The sequence below is a fragment of the Pinus tabuliformis genome, chromosome 2_1 (genome assembly GCF_031772625.1).
Source record: "Pinus tabuliformis cultivar Carrire ecotype Pingquan chromosome 2_1, CPIR1, whole genome shotgun sequence".
Lineage (NCBI taxonomy): Eukaryota > Viridiplantae > Streptophyta > Pinopsida > Pinales > Pinaceae > Pinus > Pinus tabuliformis.
This window is the reverse complement of record NC_142299.1, coordinates 191,434,651-191,452,866: the sequence shown is the minus strand read 5'-3', so window position 1 is coordinate 191,452,866 and position 18,216 is coordinate 191,434,651. Positions and strand designations below refer to the sequence as shown.

Below are 18,216 nucleotides of genomic sequence, written 5' to 3'. Positions count from 1 at the left end.
ACATTTCTTTTCAGAATGATTTGCAAGCATACCTTTATGAAAATGCAGATTCTTATGTGATGTTCCTCCTTTCTGCTTTGATTGTTGTTGTGACTGCTTTCCTTTGGATGAGCATCATTTCACCATCAACGCAAGACCATCACTCTGGGGGTTCAAGTTCTTTCGCCGCTCATCCTCTTGCTGCAAGATCCTAGTGAGATCATCAAATGTGGGCGCTTTCACCCTTGCCGACACTCCAGTGATGAACGTTTCAAAATCATCACGCATCCCGTTCATTGTGATTGCAACAAGATCTTCATCAGACACCGCCACTCTGATGGCCCCCAATCCATCTTTCACATATTTAATTCGCGCAACAAATGCAATAGCAGTCTCCCTTTCGTCCATACTCATTGAAAATAGTTTGCTTTTAAGTGCCAAGACTCGGCCTGTATTCTGCGTCTCATACAGACTTTTGATTTTTGTCCAGATGTCCATGGTCGTTTTACAGTCTCTGATGTGCACAATAACATTGTCCTTCACAGACATCTTCAACAATACTTTGGCCTTGTTCTCTTGTTTTTCCCAATCTTGCTCCTGTGACCCTTCGTTCGGCTTCTACTCATCGCCTGTAACTATGGACCAAGCATTCGCACCCTCGAGCACGGTCTGGATCTTAAACTTTCAATTCGTGAAGTTAGATCCATTGAGTTTACCAGACTCGTTAAGGTAAGATTCCATCGTATTACTCATTTTGAATCTACCCAACAACAAAAAAGAAATACCTGTCAGATCGATCTGTCACCTCTGCCACTGATCTACAGTGTCTGGCAATCCCGCTCCAACGAGCTAATTCGGCGTCTCCAATACAGCCGAAGAATTGATTTGATAAAAAATTATCCGAACTGCCTCTCCCGGATAGATCTATAACTTCGCCGATCTGCACCCCTTGCAAGCCGCCAAACGAAGTTGAGGCTTCACGTAGATCCCCTTGAAGGAAGATTGGCAAATCCTCAATCAGCGTTTTCCTGAACGAAAAATCCCCTTTGTGTCGGCGCTTTCCCAAGCGAAAAATCTGTGCCAATTAAAAATCGGATAGAGTATTTTTGTTGGCGTGATTAATCCATAAACTTCCACGCCCATTGGATGTTGTGGCGCTCAGGCACGATTAATCCCAAAAAATCCGCGCCAATTCCCCTCCTGGTGCTTCTGTCAGCGCAAAAAACGTGCCAATATCCTTTCTCCTCAGAAAAAAAATATCTGAGTCCGAGCCAGGTGTTCTGCAGTCCACCTACTCAATTGAGCACAGAGCTCTTGTGTACATACGGCCACAAAGGCGCTTCAAGCCACACAGGCAATTCTACCACACAGGTAAGCTAGCTACAAAGGCACTTCATCCACAAAGGTGACAAAAGATTAGGCTCACCCAATCTGAGCTCTGATACCAAGATAAAATGTGAACATAATTGAAAAGAAAGAGATGTAGCTCTCAGGTGTGGCCTGCACCTGGAGACTACACTCACAAAACAGAGAGATCACTCTCGTACACTCTATTATTCATCAATGAAAGATTACATCATTAAATACAATACTAGGAATTAGGAAGTTGCACCCAAACCCCTAAACTATAGGAACTAATCCTAAACTAGGGAGAACGTTACAACAATGTAACCATTTTCTCCATTAATACAAAATAATATTAATTATTTTTAACTCATTTTATATCCAACGTGATTAATTTAAAAGAAAAATATCTTTAATTTGAAAGTTAAAAATCATTAGTTTCAAATAATTAGTTTCAAAAGTTATGATTGTCAAATCCAAGAAGGGCACTTACGCTAATTTTATTTATGACAATAGTAACTTGGAGGAAGTGTCTTCCTACAAGTACCTAGGAGTTGATATTCATCACAAGCTCAATTGGAACTATAGCATTGAGAAAAAGATTAATGGGGGATGGAAAGCTTATTTTGGTCTTGAAAATAATTGTAAAACGGAAAACCTCGTAATGTGGGACAGAAAGAAGTTCCTCTTTGAAACTTTGGTCACTTCGGTTATCTTATATGGATGTGAGGTTTGGGGTTGTAGCATCTCTAGAGAATCCTGGAGAAAGATTGAGAAAACCGAGAAACCTTTTATAACGTATAACCTCCAAAATTAAAAGCAACACACCCTATCCTATTCTCCTTATAGAAGTGGGTCATTCCCCTATCGAGAGCCTAGCTATTACCAAGTTTCTGTTGTACAAGGACAAACTCAATAACATAGGAGACCACAGACTTCCTAAGCTAGCTTTAAATTCTAGTGAGAACCACCTAAGGCTCAAATGCGGTTGGTATAAAGACACTAGGGCCTGGTTAAACCATTGGGAGATGGACGAGAATGTTGCGTTGCAAAACGATAATAACATTAAAAATATTGTTACTTCTAAGTTCAAAGAAAAAATGTGGTGTGAGAAAGATTTAGCAGCTAAAAGAAAATTAAGATATTATAAGGAGATCATCAACCCCACCATAGAAGATCCAAAGTATCTCTTGGTTTTAACTAGCTTAAAGAAGAAAATTAATATAGCCAAGATTAGAACAAACTCTCATGAGCTCCATAATGAAACGGGTCATTGGGCAGTTCCTAAAACACCATGGATGGAAAGGTTCTTCCATCTCTGTGAGAATACAAACATCGAGGATGAAAATCACTTCCTCTTAGAGTGCCTCGCGTACAACCACCTTAGATCTCAGCTTCAAAATCTTTGTTGCAATACTGACCTTCCTAGCCTTTTGCGTTGTCAAAATTGCAGTGAGCTCGGGAGGCTTCTCTCCAAGATTTTTTAGCATAGGAATAAAATCTTAAATCAAACTAAATTATTCATTTCTTTAGGTTCGATAGACCAAAGTTTCATCTCAGTGGACATTAACCACCACCACCATCATCATCATCATCATCAAATATTAGTTTTGAAATATTATATTTTTCGTAAATATTTTTAATTCACGTGAAAGGTTATATAACATTATTTGACATATGAGGAAGAATAATGATCACTAACGATGCCTTAGTATAGTAAATTTTCACTAAAATGTTTTCTTGTAAGAACTAAGGTTGATAAGTGAGATTAAGTAAATAAAATTTCAAATTAACTTACACATAAATTTAGATTAGAAGTTATTACTATCTAAATAAGGCATTGCATATTTTTAACGCATCTAATAAAACCATTTGTATAAAGAACACAATGATTTTTTTACTTGTATTTTCATTTCAATTCTCAAAATTTGCAATTTGTGATGTTGTTCTTAATCTCTCCACCCTTCCCCTAGTTGCCTTATATCATCCCAGTTCTATATTATATGAGTATATAAATACTTAAAGATAAATTCATTGAAGCATTTCAAATTATGATGAAACTAGTCAACATAATTTTTTTTAATATCATTACATTAAAATATTATTAACCCATAACATTCTGAACTCCTAGAAATATTATGAAAAATTGAAGAAATGCTTCAAATGAAATATCACATGTTATTGAACTTTTAAAACATCAATTAACCATTATAATAAAATAGTATTATCCCAATACAACCTAGGAATTAAATTATATCTGCAAAAAGATATATTTTGAAATGAAAGACCACTTAAACATTATTGTAATAATCTATGTAAAGCTAGAGAAATCCATATAAACCCTATCCAAATATGTACTAAGTAAAATATGAAAATACATTATATAATTATTTTAGTCTTTTTATAAATTCCCTCTTCCATAATTTTTTACACTCTTTCCATTTTCTCATAATACATGTAGTCAAATAACTAAAACTCACGTTTTAATCTTTACAACTACTTCTCATAAAAATATGTTTTTATACTTCTTTAATTCTAAAATCAAATAATTAAAACAGAAGAAAATCTATTTTTATATTCTCACCATTTTACATTTTTGTAGTATCAATTTGAATTTAAATTTTTTAGAGTGAAAAAAAACACATTTAACACCGTACCATTTTTTTATTAATTATCGTAAAAAAATAATATAAATAAACAAAAAATACATCATAATTAAAATGGAAATGAATATAAATAAATACAAAAATATTTTATACATCTCATTATCTAGGTAACTATTTCTCGAAATAAATCGAACTCATGTTTAAATAATTCTTCTTCAAAATAAATTAAACTCGTATTTTCAAAATTTACTTAATGAGTAAAATTCAACCAACGGATAAAAATGTCCCCCATCTAAAATTCTAGAGATGAAATATTATTAATCCATTAAAAAAATATCTTGATCATCACAATTACAATATATTGCGTACAATAGGTCATATAAACAAATCCTTTTTCACTAAATCCTATCAACATGAAATATCTAAGTATCTTTATAAAGGGTTGGAGCACTTACGCAATATCTCATTCTAAGTCACCACCCAACCTTTCTCTATACCTTATCTACATACAAGAATATAAAAAATTTTAGGAATAAAATGATCATATGTTCCGCTCGAATTTTATTTAGCCCGCTACTTCCTTCAAATATTTTAAGAATGGGTTCAGCGTCACAATATATTCCTCTTCATCTTGTTCATTCCTCAAAAGAAAGACTGAAGTTATTTCCACTGTCCTTTAGCTTAATTGTTTTTCCATTTATTATGGATCACTCTTTAATCAAATTGTTATAGTATTACCCATTGATCAAGTATGGAAATTATTGGTAAAGAATGGCATAGAATATGATCAATATAACTTATAATTTTAAAATTAATTAAATTTATTCACTTATATTAATTTTCATCATATCAATTTTCAATTTTTTCCATATAGTATGAAATTAAAATATTATAAAATTAAAATATTATTTAAATTTTTTTTTTTTTTTCTAAGCAACATTATCTACTTTGTATTAATATTTACAGCGGAAAATTACATATGATATGTCTTGCTGCTCATGTGGCTCCATGGCAGCTGTAGCATAGTCCCCCAACCCATTACATTTCTGAGAATCCCACCTGAAGGTACCTAGATAGCTCCCTAAAACCACCAACAAAAAGACAAAAGGCATCTCTGAAAAGCCCACGCAGGGGCAGAGCTTGTCACATAGAACTAGGGCTTGTGGAGGTAGCCCAAGCCAAACAAAACTCCATTCCGTTACGGAAGAGTAACCAAGAAACAGCAGAAGATACATATGACCGAGAACCAACATTTAACAGAAAGAAACAAACTAGAACGACTAAAGACAGCAGGAGAGAGAGCCGACCACGATCCCACACGCGTCCAGACTTCATGCATGAGAGCCACCTGGGCTTAGTCCTCCTTCTCGTCATCCCCTGGCTCGTCCTCTGGCTTAGCTTCCCGAATCCAAGCCCAACCATGTCCTTCTGGTAGGCCGTCCATGAAAGTCGGTAGTGCAGGTTCGCTCTCCCGCAATTCCGCCTCCCTTGAGCTTGAGGCCTCCCCCAAAGGCCTTTTACCTTTGTCCACGAGCCTACATTCTTCCTCCATAGCTTGAGGCAGATTTCCCTCTCGCACCGGGTGAATTCTCTCTTCATTGTTCGAGGGATGCTCCATTGCAGGTGGCCGAGGCAGGCCGTCTTCATTTTCGTCCGGTATTCTGGTAAACAACACAGAAATATGAGCATTGATGCCCAAATTTTCCCTGGGATTGCGCAGTGAGAAGATGACAGAGCCGAATGCAGGTAGAGTTTGCTCGCCATTGCTGGACCCTCCAGCTTCCACAAATTGACTCGCCTGCACCTGAGGTGCTCCTCCTCGTCGGTAACAGTAAACACAGCAGCAATGGTGGTGTAGGTCAGCTGCAGGCCCGCGAGCGGATCTGGCTCTCCCTGAGCCTCGGCCCCGACGGCATGGCATTCGTTCACGCTCCATTCTTCCAAATTCCGCTTCCTCAGACGAAGCTTCCTCCCAATTCGGCTTACTATGACAGACAGATGACTGTAGGCATGAACCAGGGAGGACCAGCAGTCGACCAGCCTCCCCCAATTCCACAATGACTCCAGAAATCTCAGGACGCAGAGCAAGAACACCATCGCTGTGGGCTTCATCTGCTTCCGAATCGACATACTTAACAACCCCTTCATTCCTTCGGAATGTCCCCGCATTGAATGCGGCCATCCTCCTCCGCTGTGGTTCCTGCGCCTTCATTAAGGCTCGAGTGCTGCATTGCTGGTCGATGGGAGGTGGCGGCGAGGAGCCTTAATGCCCTCCGTCCGTCGCGTGTCCTGTCGACCGTGGCAAGTGGCCTTACCAGGTCATGCGAGGTGGCACCCGCATCCGGGAAAATATTATTTAAATTTAAATGTAAAGTTTATTTTAATTTAAATTTTAGAAAAAATCAATATACATAAGATTTTATGTCTCTTTTCTATGAATGCTCAAATTTTATACTTTAATATTTGTCCTAAAAATAGTTCTCCTTTATTTCAATGATTTGGAAATCTTTGTATATAATTTTGGAAATATTTTTTTATAATTAAATTCTTTTCCTCTATTTCAATGACTTGGAAATCTTTATATATAATTTTGAAAATATTCTCTACTTAATTAAATTAATATTCTCTACTTAATTAAATTTCTTCCCCTCTTTGTTCTAAAAATATTGAAACAATATTTTCATCATATTGGTTTATTGAAACAATATTTTCATCATATTGGTTTATAAAAATAAAACTTGTATAAAAATATAAATTATTTATCTTATGCCTTTTCTTATCTTTTCTTTACACCCTACTAAAAATCATAAAATATATATATTTTAACTCTACTATTAAAAAATTATATCAAAAGTAATCACTTTTTCCTTATTATCTTATTTAACACATTCCTCTACCAAATTCAACACATTCTTCTACCGAATTCATATCTTATCGCTATAGTATTGTAGAAGATGCCGATCTTGTTTAGATGTCTTCATTCCTTCTTATATTCCTTTTCCCAATTATTGAACATGTATATAAATTTTAACTCATTTTCAAGAATTTATCTTCCAGTCTCAAAGTTTCTTCATAAAAGTTTATAATGAAAAAAAGAAAAAACAGAGTAACTTAGATACTTTACATTCTCCCTTATAAATTCATGATTGTGTTAATTTACTATTCAGTTTTCTCACCGAATATAGAATTATTTTACATACTATTTTATATAGATTTTAATTTTTTTTGTAAGTACATCATATTTTTCACAAATTCAAATTTTAATTTATAAACATAATTTAACTTTTCAACTTATACACTGTTGTGTTGTTATTTTTAATATTATTTCATGTGCTATTGACTTTCCCAATTGCAATATATAACATTGTTAATAATGATATCATTTCAACTTTAAACATGCAAAAAGAACCCCATATGTATTACAAATTTTAACCAATTTAACATATAATTGATAATTTGTAATTATATATGAAATAATAACAATTACACGGGAATACAAATACTGCCTAGCTATCAGCCTTGGTCAACCATAAAAGTAAATTCAATAGCTATAACTATATCTTTTCAAATAACCCTTTATGTAAACAGTTTATCCTGCTAACAAATATCATAGAGTTCTTTTACTATAACCATTCATTGGTCAAATATAAAAGTAAACTCAATAGCTATAACTATATCTTTTCAAAAAACCCTTTATGTAAACATTTTATGCTACTAACAAATATCATAGAGTTCTTTCACTATAACCATTCATTGATAGAATATAAAAGTAGATTCAATAACTATAACTATATCTTTTCAAAGAACCCTTTATGTAAACATTTTATCCTACTAACAAATATCATAGAGTTCTTTCACTATAACAACTCATTACGGTACGTCATAAACAATATGTATGTAATCAACATTCTTGTAATGTATTAATTAACTGCTCAGAAGAGTTTTCCAAACTACAACGGAAACAAATATATCCATAAATTTAAAAAAGAGAGGAAAACAATTATAATTTTATAGCATGTATTAATTAACTGCTCAGAAGAGTTTTCCAAACTACAACGGAAACAAATATATCCATAAATTTAAAAAAGAGAGGAAAACAATTATAATTTTATAGCAATAAAGAAGCAAAAGGAGGAAAAAAAACACACGCTCCTTGAGACAACATCCCTAACACGCTCCTTCATTGATGGCATCAAATACGGTACTTGAATCTTTCACAGCATCCTGAGCACACAAAATACGGACATCAATCTCTCATAAAATATTCAATCCGTAGACTACCGAGGACAACATCCCAGTCTTTACTAAATAATCCCTCAAAAGAATACAACTCATTAACCTTTTTGACACAACATTCCTGATGCCCGCATACGCTACGTGAATCTGTCGCAAGACCTTTAATCTTGACGATATCAAATACTTACATGAATATCTCACAAGACATTCAATCCTTACACTATTAAGCTCAACACCATCATATTTACTTAAAAATACCTACAGTACATGTCCATCATATTTACTTAAAGAACCTACCATACATGTTGACTCTTATTGCCAAGCATCCCACTTGCAGCTTCTACTCAATCAATAAGTTACGGGTATGATAAGGTTCCAGCGTCATCACATCTGCCTCCTTAGAGCTCATGGTTGTGGGAAATGCTCATCCATGTCCAGTAATCTTCTTAAAGCTATTGATTGTCTGAAAAGTTCATCCGTATCCACCAAGGGCTTAATATTTACAAAATATTTTCCGGTTACTCAGATTATTGTGCTTCAATTTATTTTTTCAGTAAGAAAAAAAGCAGGATAATTACGCCGTAAGGCGTTTCCTTCTGAAATGAACACCCCAAATTGCCACTTGGCACAAGTCTGTACCATCCGATCAAATGTTAGACGATTCAAGCATAATGTGCCGTCAGATTAATATATTTTTAACACAGTTTCACAATTTTAACAATTTCAATACCGTTTCAGTTTCAGTTTCAATACCGTTTCGGTTTCATCATGCATGTTACAGGGTTTTTGGATTTGCTGGTTTGAAGAAAGAGGAAAGGCCCCCAGAAACCTGAGCAGTAAGAAGGGTTCGTGAAACCTTCACTAGGTTTTTTCGGAGGCAGAGCACCCGGGGAAGAGCTGAATGAGCGACAAAAGAAATTTTCAGCAGCCTCCCATATTGTAGGGCCTCTTATTTCTGTTAAATTATTACTAGTTTTTCCAGTATTATGGGCATAGACATACAGAGCACCATCTTTTCCCAGTATGATCCCTGAGGTTATCTTTTGGAGCTTATTTTACTTTTAGATTCTGCGATGAATGAATTGCGTATTAGTTGCCTATCTTGTATTTCTTTAACAGAGCAATATATTTGATCCGTGATTTCCGTATCTTCTGGATAAGAGTACATGGTTCGAGGAACATCCCAGCCATGATAAACCTAATAGAGGCCTCCAGAGGGGTTGGAAAATATGCCCTGCACCTCTACATTATGCACCTAGTGTAGTTGTCCGAAAGGTCTTCTACCATCATGATGGTTCACAAGGCAAGGAAAAATGGTCTCTCGTTTTGGAACCACAACCGATCAGAAGAAGACCAGATTGTGGCTGCATTCGAGGCGTATGGACAGCTGAGCAAAGTGGCGATTAGACCCATGATAGCAATCTCTCAATTTCAGGACATGCATAATGATATCTGCAAAATTGTGGACCAGAAACGGGCCGCCATGATCGTCCTCCCTTTCCACAAATACTAGCGCGTTGATGGTGTCCTGGAGTCTGTGAACCTAGGATTCAGGACGGTGAACAAGAAGATATTGAAGAACTCACCCTGCTCAGTCGGCATCCTGGTGGATAGGGGCCTCGGGGGTCAGTCCCAGTTGGCCCCTTCCAATGTAAACCATAACATTGCAGTTCTCTTCTTTAGAGGTCCAGATGATCGTGAGGCTCTGGTGTTTGGAAGAAGAATGGCAGAGCATCCAGGCATTGCGCTCACAGTCATAAGGTTCCTGCCTGGAACATAATTCAACGACACTCTCGTCAACCTTACTCCTCTGCCCGCCCATGAGCATGAGACACAACAACAGTACAAATTTTCCACTGCAGAAATGAATAGAGAGCATGAGAGTATTCTGGATGAAGATGCCTTAGTACCTATCACGAAGAAAACTCACTCATCTGATGGTAGTGATGCAGGGAAAACCATTGTGTATGAAGAGCAGGTGATCAGCAAAACGGTGCATTCAATTCTGGCAATTGCAAAGAACAACAAGTACCACCTGTTTTTGGTGGGAAGGGGGCATTTTCCATCCCTGCTAGTGGCAGACTTGGCAGATCAAACTGTGGACTGTCTAGAACTAGGTCCAATTGGGGATTTGTTGGCCTCACCAACTGTTCCAATTAGTGCATCAATATTAGTGATTCAGCAACATGATGATATTCATACTGATGAAGCGCCCTTCTCAAAAAACGTTGACTCGACAAGCGCTATCAGCATTTAATCTGCCTGAGTCTCCTCACATGACAAGGTATGATCGCTTAGGCTTGATAACTTTCACTTTTGTTTATCTTCCTTACTATTTCCATATAGGTAACAATGTCTCGAAAAATACTCTTGACTTTATTATTTTCAATTGGTCTTTTACAATATCTTGGTGGATCCACCTCTAAGATAGCGTCTTAAAAGTTTCACGTACTTCCTCTCTAACCCAATGAACCTATCACTCTAACATAATTAAACACGAACTATAAAAGACATTTTCAAGTAGATCCATAAAGTAACCAATCGTTCTGCTAACAGCTGACTAATAACTGGGCATAACCTTGCTAACTACTAGACATGAATTAATACGGTGGTATCCCCTCAGCTAGGCTATACAAGAGGGTATATAAGTAGGGGTATTGCTCTGATTTATGGCTTTCTCAATATGGAATGAGCATGGTTTCCACTGTCTGCTCTCTTAATATGGAATGAACATGGTGTCCACTGTTTGCTTCTGATATATAGTGAGCCTACTTTGCAGGTCCCAAGTTAGTTGTTAACCTCAAGGATCATACTGGGAAAAGATGGTGCTCTACCGAAGGATCTGCTGGCGACAATGCTGTGAAACATATACATTCAGCAGTGCTGCATCATGCAACATTCCCACTGCCAGCAATCATGGTCGATACTTTTAAACCCACCTCAATGGGATTAATTTTGATGATAAAGACCAAACATTCTTACCTAACTTAGAAAGAAAGCCCTTGCTGCTTCTCAGACAATGATGGAAGAATATTGTACATATTCTGCTGGATTTTTCTACCATCTGAATATATTTTCTTCTTGCTCTTGATTCTGACATTTTCGTCCTATGTACTTGCTCGCATTTCTCTTGGATTCTCTTACCAGACAGTCTGTGCTATCAGTAAAAATAGATGTAAATATAGTATTATTTAGTTGAACTATCTACGTATTGTGATGGCATGCATGAATACGTGGGTCAGTTTGTGGTTAAGATTCATTTCAAAATTTGGAATAATACAATTTCAGCATGGGAAACTGGATTGTAAGATCACGGTTCTGGTAAAGAAACTGAGCAAAATTGTATAACTTTGTATTTTCAGACTCTCAGGATGCTGGTAAGCTTAAAACTATCTAGGTGGACTCCCCCACTGCTTATCTGATGAACAATTTTTGTTTTCAGTCTGCTTTTAGTTATATTTACAATCTTGTTATCTGGTTAGAATTAGTATAAGCCACCCTAAGCAGTAAGCTAAAACTATATGATAGCTATATTTGGTATTTGATAGGTTTTCTGACATGGTTCCAAGTTTTTGAGTCGAAAAAAAGTAGCAAACGACTAGGTACAGGAAAACATTTATTTTCTATACTGTTATGATATTTCAGCCGCCCAACTTACCAAAAACAGGAAAAGAAAAAACAATTTCAGATTTGTATGCATATGTTGACGAAAGGAATGCTAAACGTACAACTTGCCTATTTTTGGATGAATGTTTTTATGGTATCATTAATTCAAAAGAATAGATAGATAGGTAAATAGTTGACATTGTCCTAAGATCGATAACACTGAAAGTATGCATTTTGATTTATAAACTATTCTACTATACAATAACTTAATGTCCAATACTAATATCAATAGAGCTTCTATCCATTGTAACTAATGGTGTTTGTATTCTACCATAGTATGTGATGTTCATGCAAACTTAGGCATTTGCTGTGATATAAGTTATATTTCATTGATGTGGGAAAGAAGAAATTTCCTGGATTCCAATTTATTAATCAAACCCTCTGTATAAACGACCATGGCTTATACAGTTGAGAATGAGAATGGCAACGGAATGGATTATTATGGTTGAAGTACTACAATCATTTATTGATTAACAAGAGAAGCTGCATGGCGGCAAGTCCTTACCATGAGCGGGCTTCAAGAAAAGAAACACCACCAGAAATACATATGGGCCATGGCAGTATACCATTATTTCAGCGCAACCTACTACATAAATAACGTTGGAGGTAAGGATCAGTGTTTAATACCCTGCAGATAGACATATTTTACTGTGGAAAATAGACAAGCGTGTCCTGAAACTCCTCCAAGTAGGAATGCATTGGAACCACTTTCAGGATCAACCGGGAAACATGAACATGTGGATAGGTCCATGTGTAGCTTAATGTTGTCCTAGACAGAGCTTATAACCTCTTCTATATAGAGCTGAAGAAAAAGCCTTCAAACAAATCCTTGTCTTAGGGCTCTTAAGCAACATACAAACAGCATGATAGTAACTTTAAAGTTATGAACCCAGATCTGAAAAAAGATAAATGAAAATCCTCAAAAATCTGATCTTCCTTGCGTTCTTGGATATGGCATGTACCCAGGTCTAGCTTCAAACCCGTGTTAGAGAGACCATCCACTTATTCGTTTCTTTCCCTGTAAATGTGATGAAAAAGAAACTTTGTGATTTTTTCGTGTTTTTCGCACTGGTCATTGTTGCTTTGGTACTTTGTTGGAGTTTATGGAGAATTTGCTCTTATGGAATTGCTTATAGAGCTGTCACAATTGAAGCACAACAATCTTCAGCACAATGCAATTTCAGGATCCAGAGGTTTGATGATACCAATGTGACTGCTGGTACTCAAGAAAATCAAAATGTGAGTTCAACAGAATCAGAGCAATGAACATGAAATGAATGGCAAACAAGAGGAATCCTTGTATCGATCAATGGATGAGTGGGAGAAAAGTTGTGATAATTTCTATGCTGATTCTGACTTTAGTTACACTGTGGGGAGCACTGTGAAAAACTGGGACCTCAAGAGACAAAAATGGTTGAAGACCCATCCTCATATAAAGAACTATAGAGAAGGAGGGAGGCCTCGTATCTTGGTCTTGACAGGCTCACAGCCTCATTCCTGCAAGAACCCAATTGGGGATCATCTGCTTCTGAGGTGCTTCAAGAACAAGCAGGATTATTACAGGATCCATGGCTTGGACATGTTTTACAACACAATCCTCCTTAATCAGAAAATGTACACTTTCTGGGCCAAAATTCCTTTGATATGGATATGGATATGGTGGATGGACTCAGATGCTGTGATCACAGACATTGAATTTGAGCACCCATTGGAGAAGTACAAGGACTTCAATTTCATAGTCCATGGATGGGAGGAAAATGTTTATAAGAAAAGGAGCTGGTTGGGAATCAATGCAGGGTTTTTCTTATGAGAAACTGTGAATGGTCCATGGATTTCATGGAGAGGTGGGCTGTGATGGGGCCTCAGAGTCCTCTGTATGAGTTCTCCTGGTCCTACCTATAGAGAAACCTCCTATTTTCTAATAGTAGAGAGCATTGGTCATCGTTAACTTAGTGGTTCTTTTCATCCTCTTAAATAAAGTCTAAGTGCTTTCTCAATCAAGAGGAAAGATCTCTGTATCAAGAGGAGAGATATCGATCCATTGTCATTGCATGAAGTGGACACAGTGATCTCATAATGCACCATTAGAGATGCAATTGCACACCGTTGACATTAGGAATTATTAAGAAGAATTCTCGCAACCAACATCTCCAATACTACCAAAACAGTAATATCAAAGTGCATCTTACACAAAGAGCAACCAGGAAGCTGCATCTAACAAAAGGTGATTGCATGTAGTACATCTTTAACTTATTGGAGAGGTGGCATGTACATCTTATTGAAATAGTTATTTGTCTACTAATGTTATAATACAAAAAGGTCATGGAAATGCTATAGTATGGCCTCCATTTGGTCTGTTTTTGGATGTTACATGGTGCGACTGACTCACTCGCGACGAGCGACAATAGTTAGAATTCAGTCATTGATACATGCAACCACATTTAATTAGCATTGAGTGGTCAATTAATGTTTTGGCAAGAAATATGAATATTGCAGAAATATGGCTATGAAAATATGATGTTAATGAAGCAACAAACAATTCTTAATTGTCCTTATTTAATAATGGCCTTCATGGTTGTATTTATGGACTATTTCTAAATTCGATAATTCCTACTTATCCTCTTTGGAATGCCCAAGATTCTCAATTGTAGAAAAAAAAAGATAATGCCAAATTTGTAGGGTTCATACAGAGCTCAGCATAGCAATCCCATGATCCTTTGTCTATTATGAGTATTTTTCCATGCATAAGTATTAAGAACAGTTAATATAGGCACCTCATTCCAATGCCTTTGGCAGTGGGCATCTGGAGTGATTTCAATTGTTTTCTACTCAATCATTCTTAAATTTCTCATATACTTGGTATAGATGATGTTGTATGTATTTTGTATGTATTGTTCTCACTTGTTTTCTGCGTTTGCCTCACCATGCTTGTACTAAAGAAACTTGTGCATAGTATTGGCAACATTTCAGTTTATTGTATGACAATGGGAATGTTTCCTTCGATTAGAATTATTCCCTACTCTGTGCTACCCTATCATGCATCTTTACACGGGTTTTACCTCAAATCTGAGTATGATATGTTACTTGAAATAGCTGGTTGTAATGGAAGAGTTGCTATTTCTGCTCTGTAATGTAAGGTACACCTGAAATCTGACAATGATATATGGTTACACATATACGTAGAACTTGGCCTCGTGCTAAGTACTTGAGGGAAATTTTTACCAATTATAGAATCTAACCCTAAGCTCATTCAAGTGTAATCATGATGAATGATTGCATGGCTGGGAAATGGTACCTTCTGTAGAGTTGTTTTCAGTTTACTTTTCCAAGATTTCAAGGGATGTTTTGATGAATGATTATAACATATTAAATGGTTAGGATATGGCACTTATCTAAAATATTTTGGTATTTCGGGCATGATTTTGTTCTATTTTCAAGAGAAAATGCATGCTTAGTAGAAGAGACCTATCAGTTTATTGACACTGCTCAGTATTTCAGCTTGCTTATCCAAGATATTTTGGTATTTTGGGCATGATTTTGTTCTATTTTCAAGAGAAAATGCATGCTCAGTAGAAGAGACCTATCAGTTTATTGTCACTACTCAGTATTTATTAAGGAAACAATTGAAGGATAAGGCATGGTAAACATGAGCCCTCAAAATGGTAAACTCTTCGATAAAATCTTCATTACAGGGGGCTCAGTATTCTGGCTGTAGATGTCTCCACTATTTAGACCCTGAAATATATATCTGCATATATGTGTAAGTAGCATCTCAATGCATTGCACCCATGACTGTTGTCAAAGAGACCATTCAGCAATCCGACTCTCACCAACTTGCTATCTGTGTATGAGTTGAGGGAGTATGTTTAGCCAGTGGGACGGTCTTCTTCTAATAGAAGCCAGTGGTGGTTGCTTCTTAGTAAGAAATGTGGATGACACTCCTTTTGATTGATTCTATGGTCAGAGGGTTGCCAAAAGTTATCATATACCTGGTATAGAGGATGTTGTATGTATTTTGTAGATGCTAGGGGCAGCATACAGGCCAGCCCCATAGCAATCTGATTGTTCTCACTTGTTTTCTGCATTTGCCTCACCATGCTTGTACTAAAGAAAATTGTGCATAGTATTAGCAACATATCAGTTCATTGTATGACAACGGGAATGTTTCCTTTGATTAGAATTATTCCCTACTCTGTGCCACCCTGTCATGCATCTTTACACGGGTTTTACCTCAAATCTGTGTATGATATGTTACTTGAAATAGCTGGTTGTAATGGTAGAGTTGCTATTTCTGCTCTGTAATGTAAGGTACACCTGAAATCTGACAATGATATATGGTCACACATATACATAGAACTTGGCCTCCTGCTAAGTACTTGAGGGATATTTTTACCAATTATAGAATCTAACCCTAAGCTCATTCAAGTGTAATCATGATGAATGATTGCATGGCTAGGAAATGGTACCTTCTGTAGAGTTGTTTTCAGTTTACTTTTCCAAGATTTCAAGGGATGTTTTGATGAATGATTATAGCATATTAAATGGTTAGGATATGGCACTTATCCAAGATATTTTGGTATTTCGGGCATCATTTTGTTCTATTTTCAAGAGCAAATGCATGCTCAGTAGAAAAGACCTATTAGTTTATTGTCACTACTCAGTATTTATTAAGGAAACAATTGAAGGATAAGGCATGGTAAACATGAGCCCTCAAAATGGTAAACTCTTCATCACACAGTAAACTCTTCATCAAAGGCGGCTCAGTATTCTAGCTCTACATGTCTCCACTATTCAGACCCTGATACATATATGTGCATATATGTGTAAGTAGCATCTCAATGCGTTGCACCCATGACTGTTGTTAAACAGACCATTAAGCAATCTGACAGTTGCTATTTCTGCTCTGTAATGTAAGGTACACCTGAAATCTGACAATGATATATGGTCACACATATACATAGAACTTGGCCTCCTGCTAAGTACTTGAGGGATATTCTTACCAATTATAGAATCTAACCCTAAGCTCATTCAAGTGTAATCATGATGAATGATTGCATGGCTAGGAAATGGTACCTTCTGTAGAGTTGTTTTCAGTTTACTTTTCCAAGATTTCAAGGGATGTTTTGATGAATGATTATAGCATATTAAATGGTTAGGATATGGCACTTATCCAAGATATTTTGGTATTTCGGGCATCATTTTGTTCTATTTTCAAGAGCAAATGCATGCTCAGTAGAAAAGACCTATTAGTTTATTGTCACTACTCAGTATTTATTAAGGAAACAATTGAAGGATAAGGCATGGTAAACATGAGCCCTCAAAATGGTAAACTCTTCATCACACAGTAAACTCTTCATCAAAGGCGGCTCAGTATTCTAGCTCTACATGTCTCCACTATTCAGACCCTGATACATATATGTGCATATATGTGTAAGTAGCATCTCAATGCGTTGCACCCATGACTGTTGTTAAACAGACCATTCAGCAATCTGACTCTCACCAACTTGCTATCAGATTTTGCAAAACTTTTTAAAAGACAAATACCTTGTTATTGAAGTTCCATCTTCCAAAACTTTAGCTGTTGGAAAAGCAAGCAAGAATTAATGGCTGGAAAAGGTCTCCAATTATAAGAGAGATATGATATACATAAGAATATATAAAAGGGCTGAAACACAAGTTGCTCACATAATAAGAAGCACCAAACAAAAACATAAACCGTAAATCCTCTTTTTCCTTCACATTAAAAATGGTATTAAGTTTGATTCCATAAAATGTTATGAGTTCAGGGCCCAAGGGCTAAAATCTCACATCAGCGAACACAAAAAATAAAGCACCCCTCTATTGGATAGAGGAAAGGAAATATACACCTCTATGCAGTACTTCTGTCCTTGTTTCCTTGCCAGGACTTTTCTTTGCGATACCAGAATGCAACAAAAGCATTTCAATTATAAGCCAACATTCAAAACGAGTCCACTATCAAAAATGAAATGGAGTTGGAGTTGAAGCTGAGCAAAAAGACTTAGAAAATTAAAAGGCTCAAGCAAGAGATGTTGGTGGCAATCTAATATAAAGATCTTCTTATACACATAATTTTGAAAGCATGTCATTGTTCACTGTTACTTATCAGCATATATCATTTACCGACTGACGGTACTCCTTTGCTTTTTCAGTGGCAATTAAGTTTTTGATCAATTCTGCAGCCTAATGCTGAGAGTAGCATCGTTTTTGGACATGTCATCAATCAGGCGTCCCTCGGAGCATAGCTTCACCACAAGATACAGAGTATTTGCATCTTCATGAATAACATTTAGTGTGACAACATTAGATGACCAATTTGTCCCATCCCAATTCTCAGGCCATTTTTTTAAAAGAAAATTAGTCTTTA

General features: G+C 36.3%; 1 protein-coding gene and 2 pseudogenes across 1 annotated transcript; all 3 read left to right on the top strand.

Moving 5' to 3' along the window:
* Nucleotides 1-8,908: 8,908 nt before the first annotated feature.
* On the top strand, nucleotides 8,909-10,024 carry LOC149199380 (cation/H(+) antiporter 18 pseudogene; annotated as a pseudogene).
* On the top strand, nucleotides 10,024-10,443 carry LOC149199379 (cation/H(+) antiporter 20-like). Its single transcript, XM_089399386.1, has one exon. The coding sequence runs from the start codon at nucleotides 10,030-10,032 to the stop codon at nucleotides 10,420-10,422; it is 393 nt and encodes a 130-aa protein (XP_089255512.1). The 5' UTR covers nucleotides 10,024-10,029; the 3' UTR covers nucleotides 10,423-10,443.
* Nucleotides 10,444-12,860: 2,417 nt separating this feature from the next.
* LOC149199378 (glycosyltransferase 6 pseudogene) lies at nucleotides 12,861-13,733 on the top strand (annotated as a pseudogene).
* Nucleotides 13,734-18,216: the final 4,483 nt, after the last annotated feature.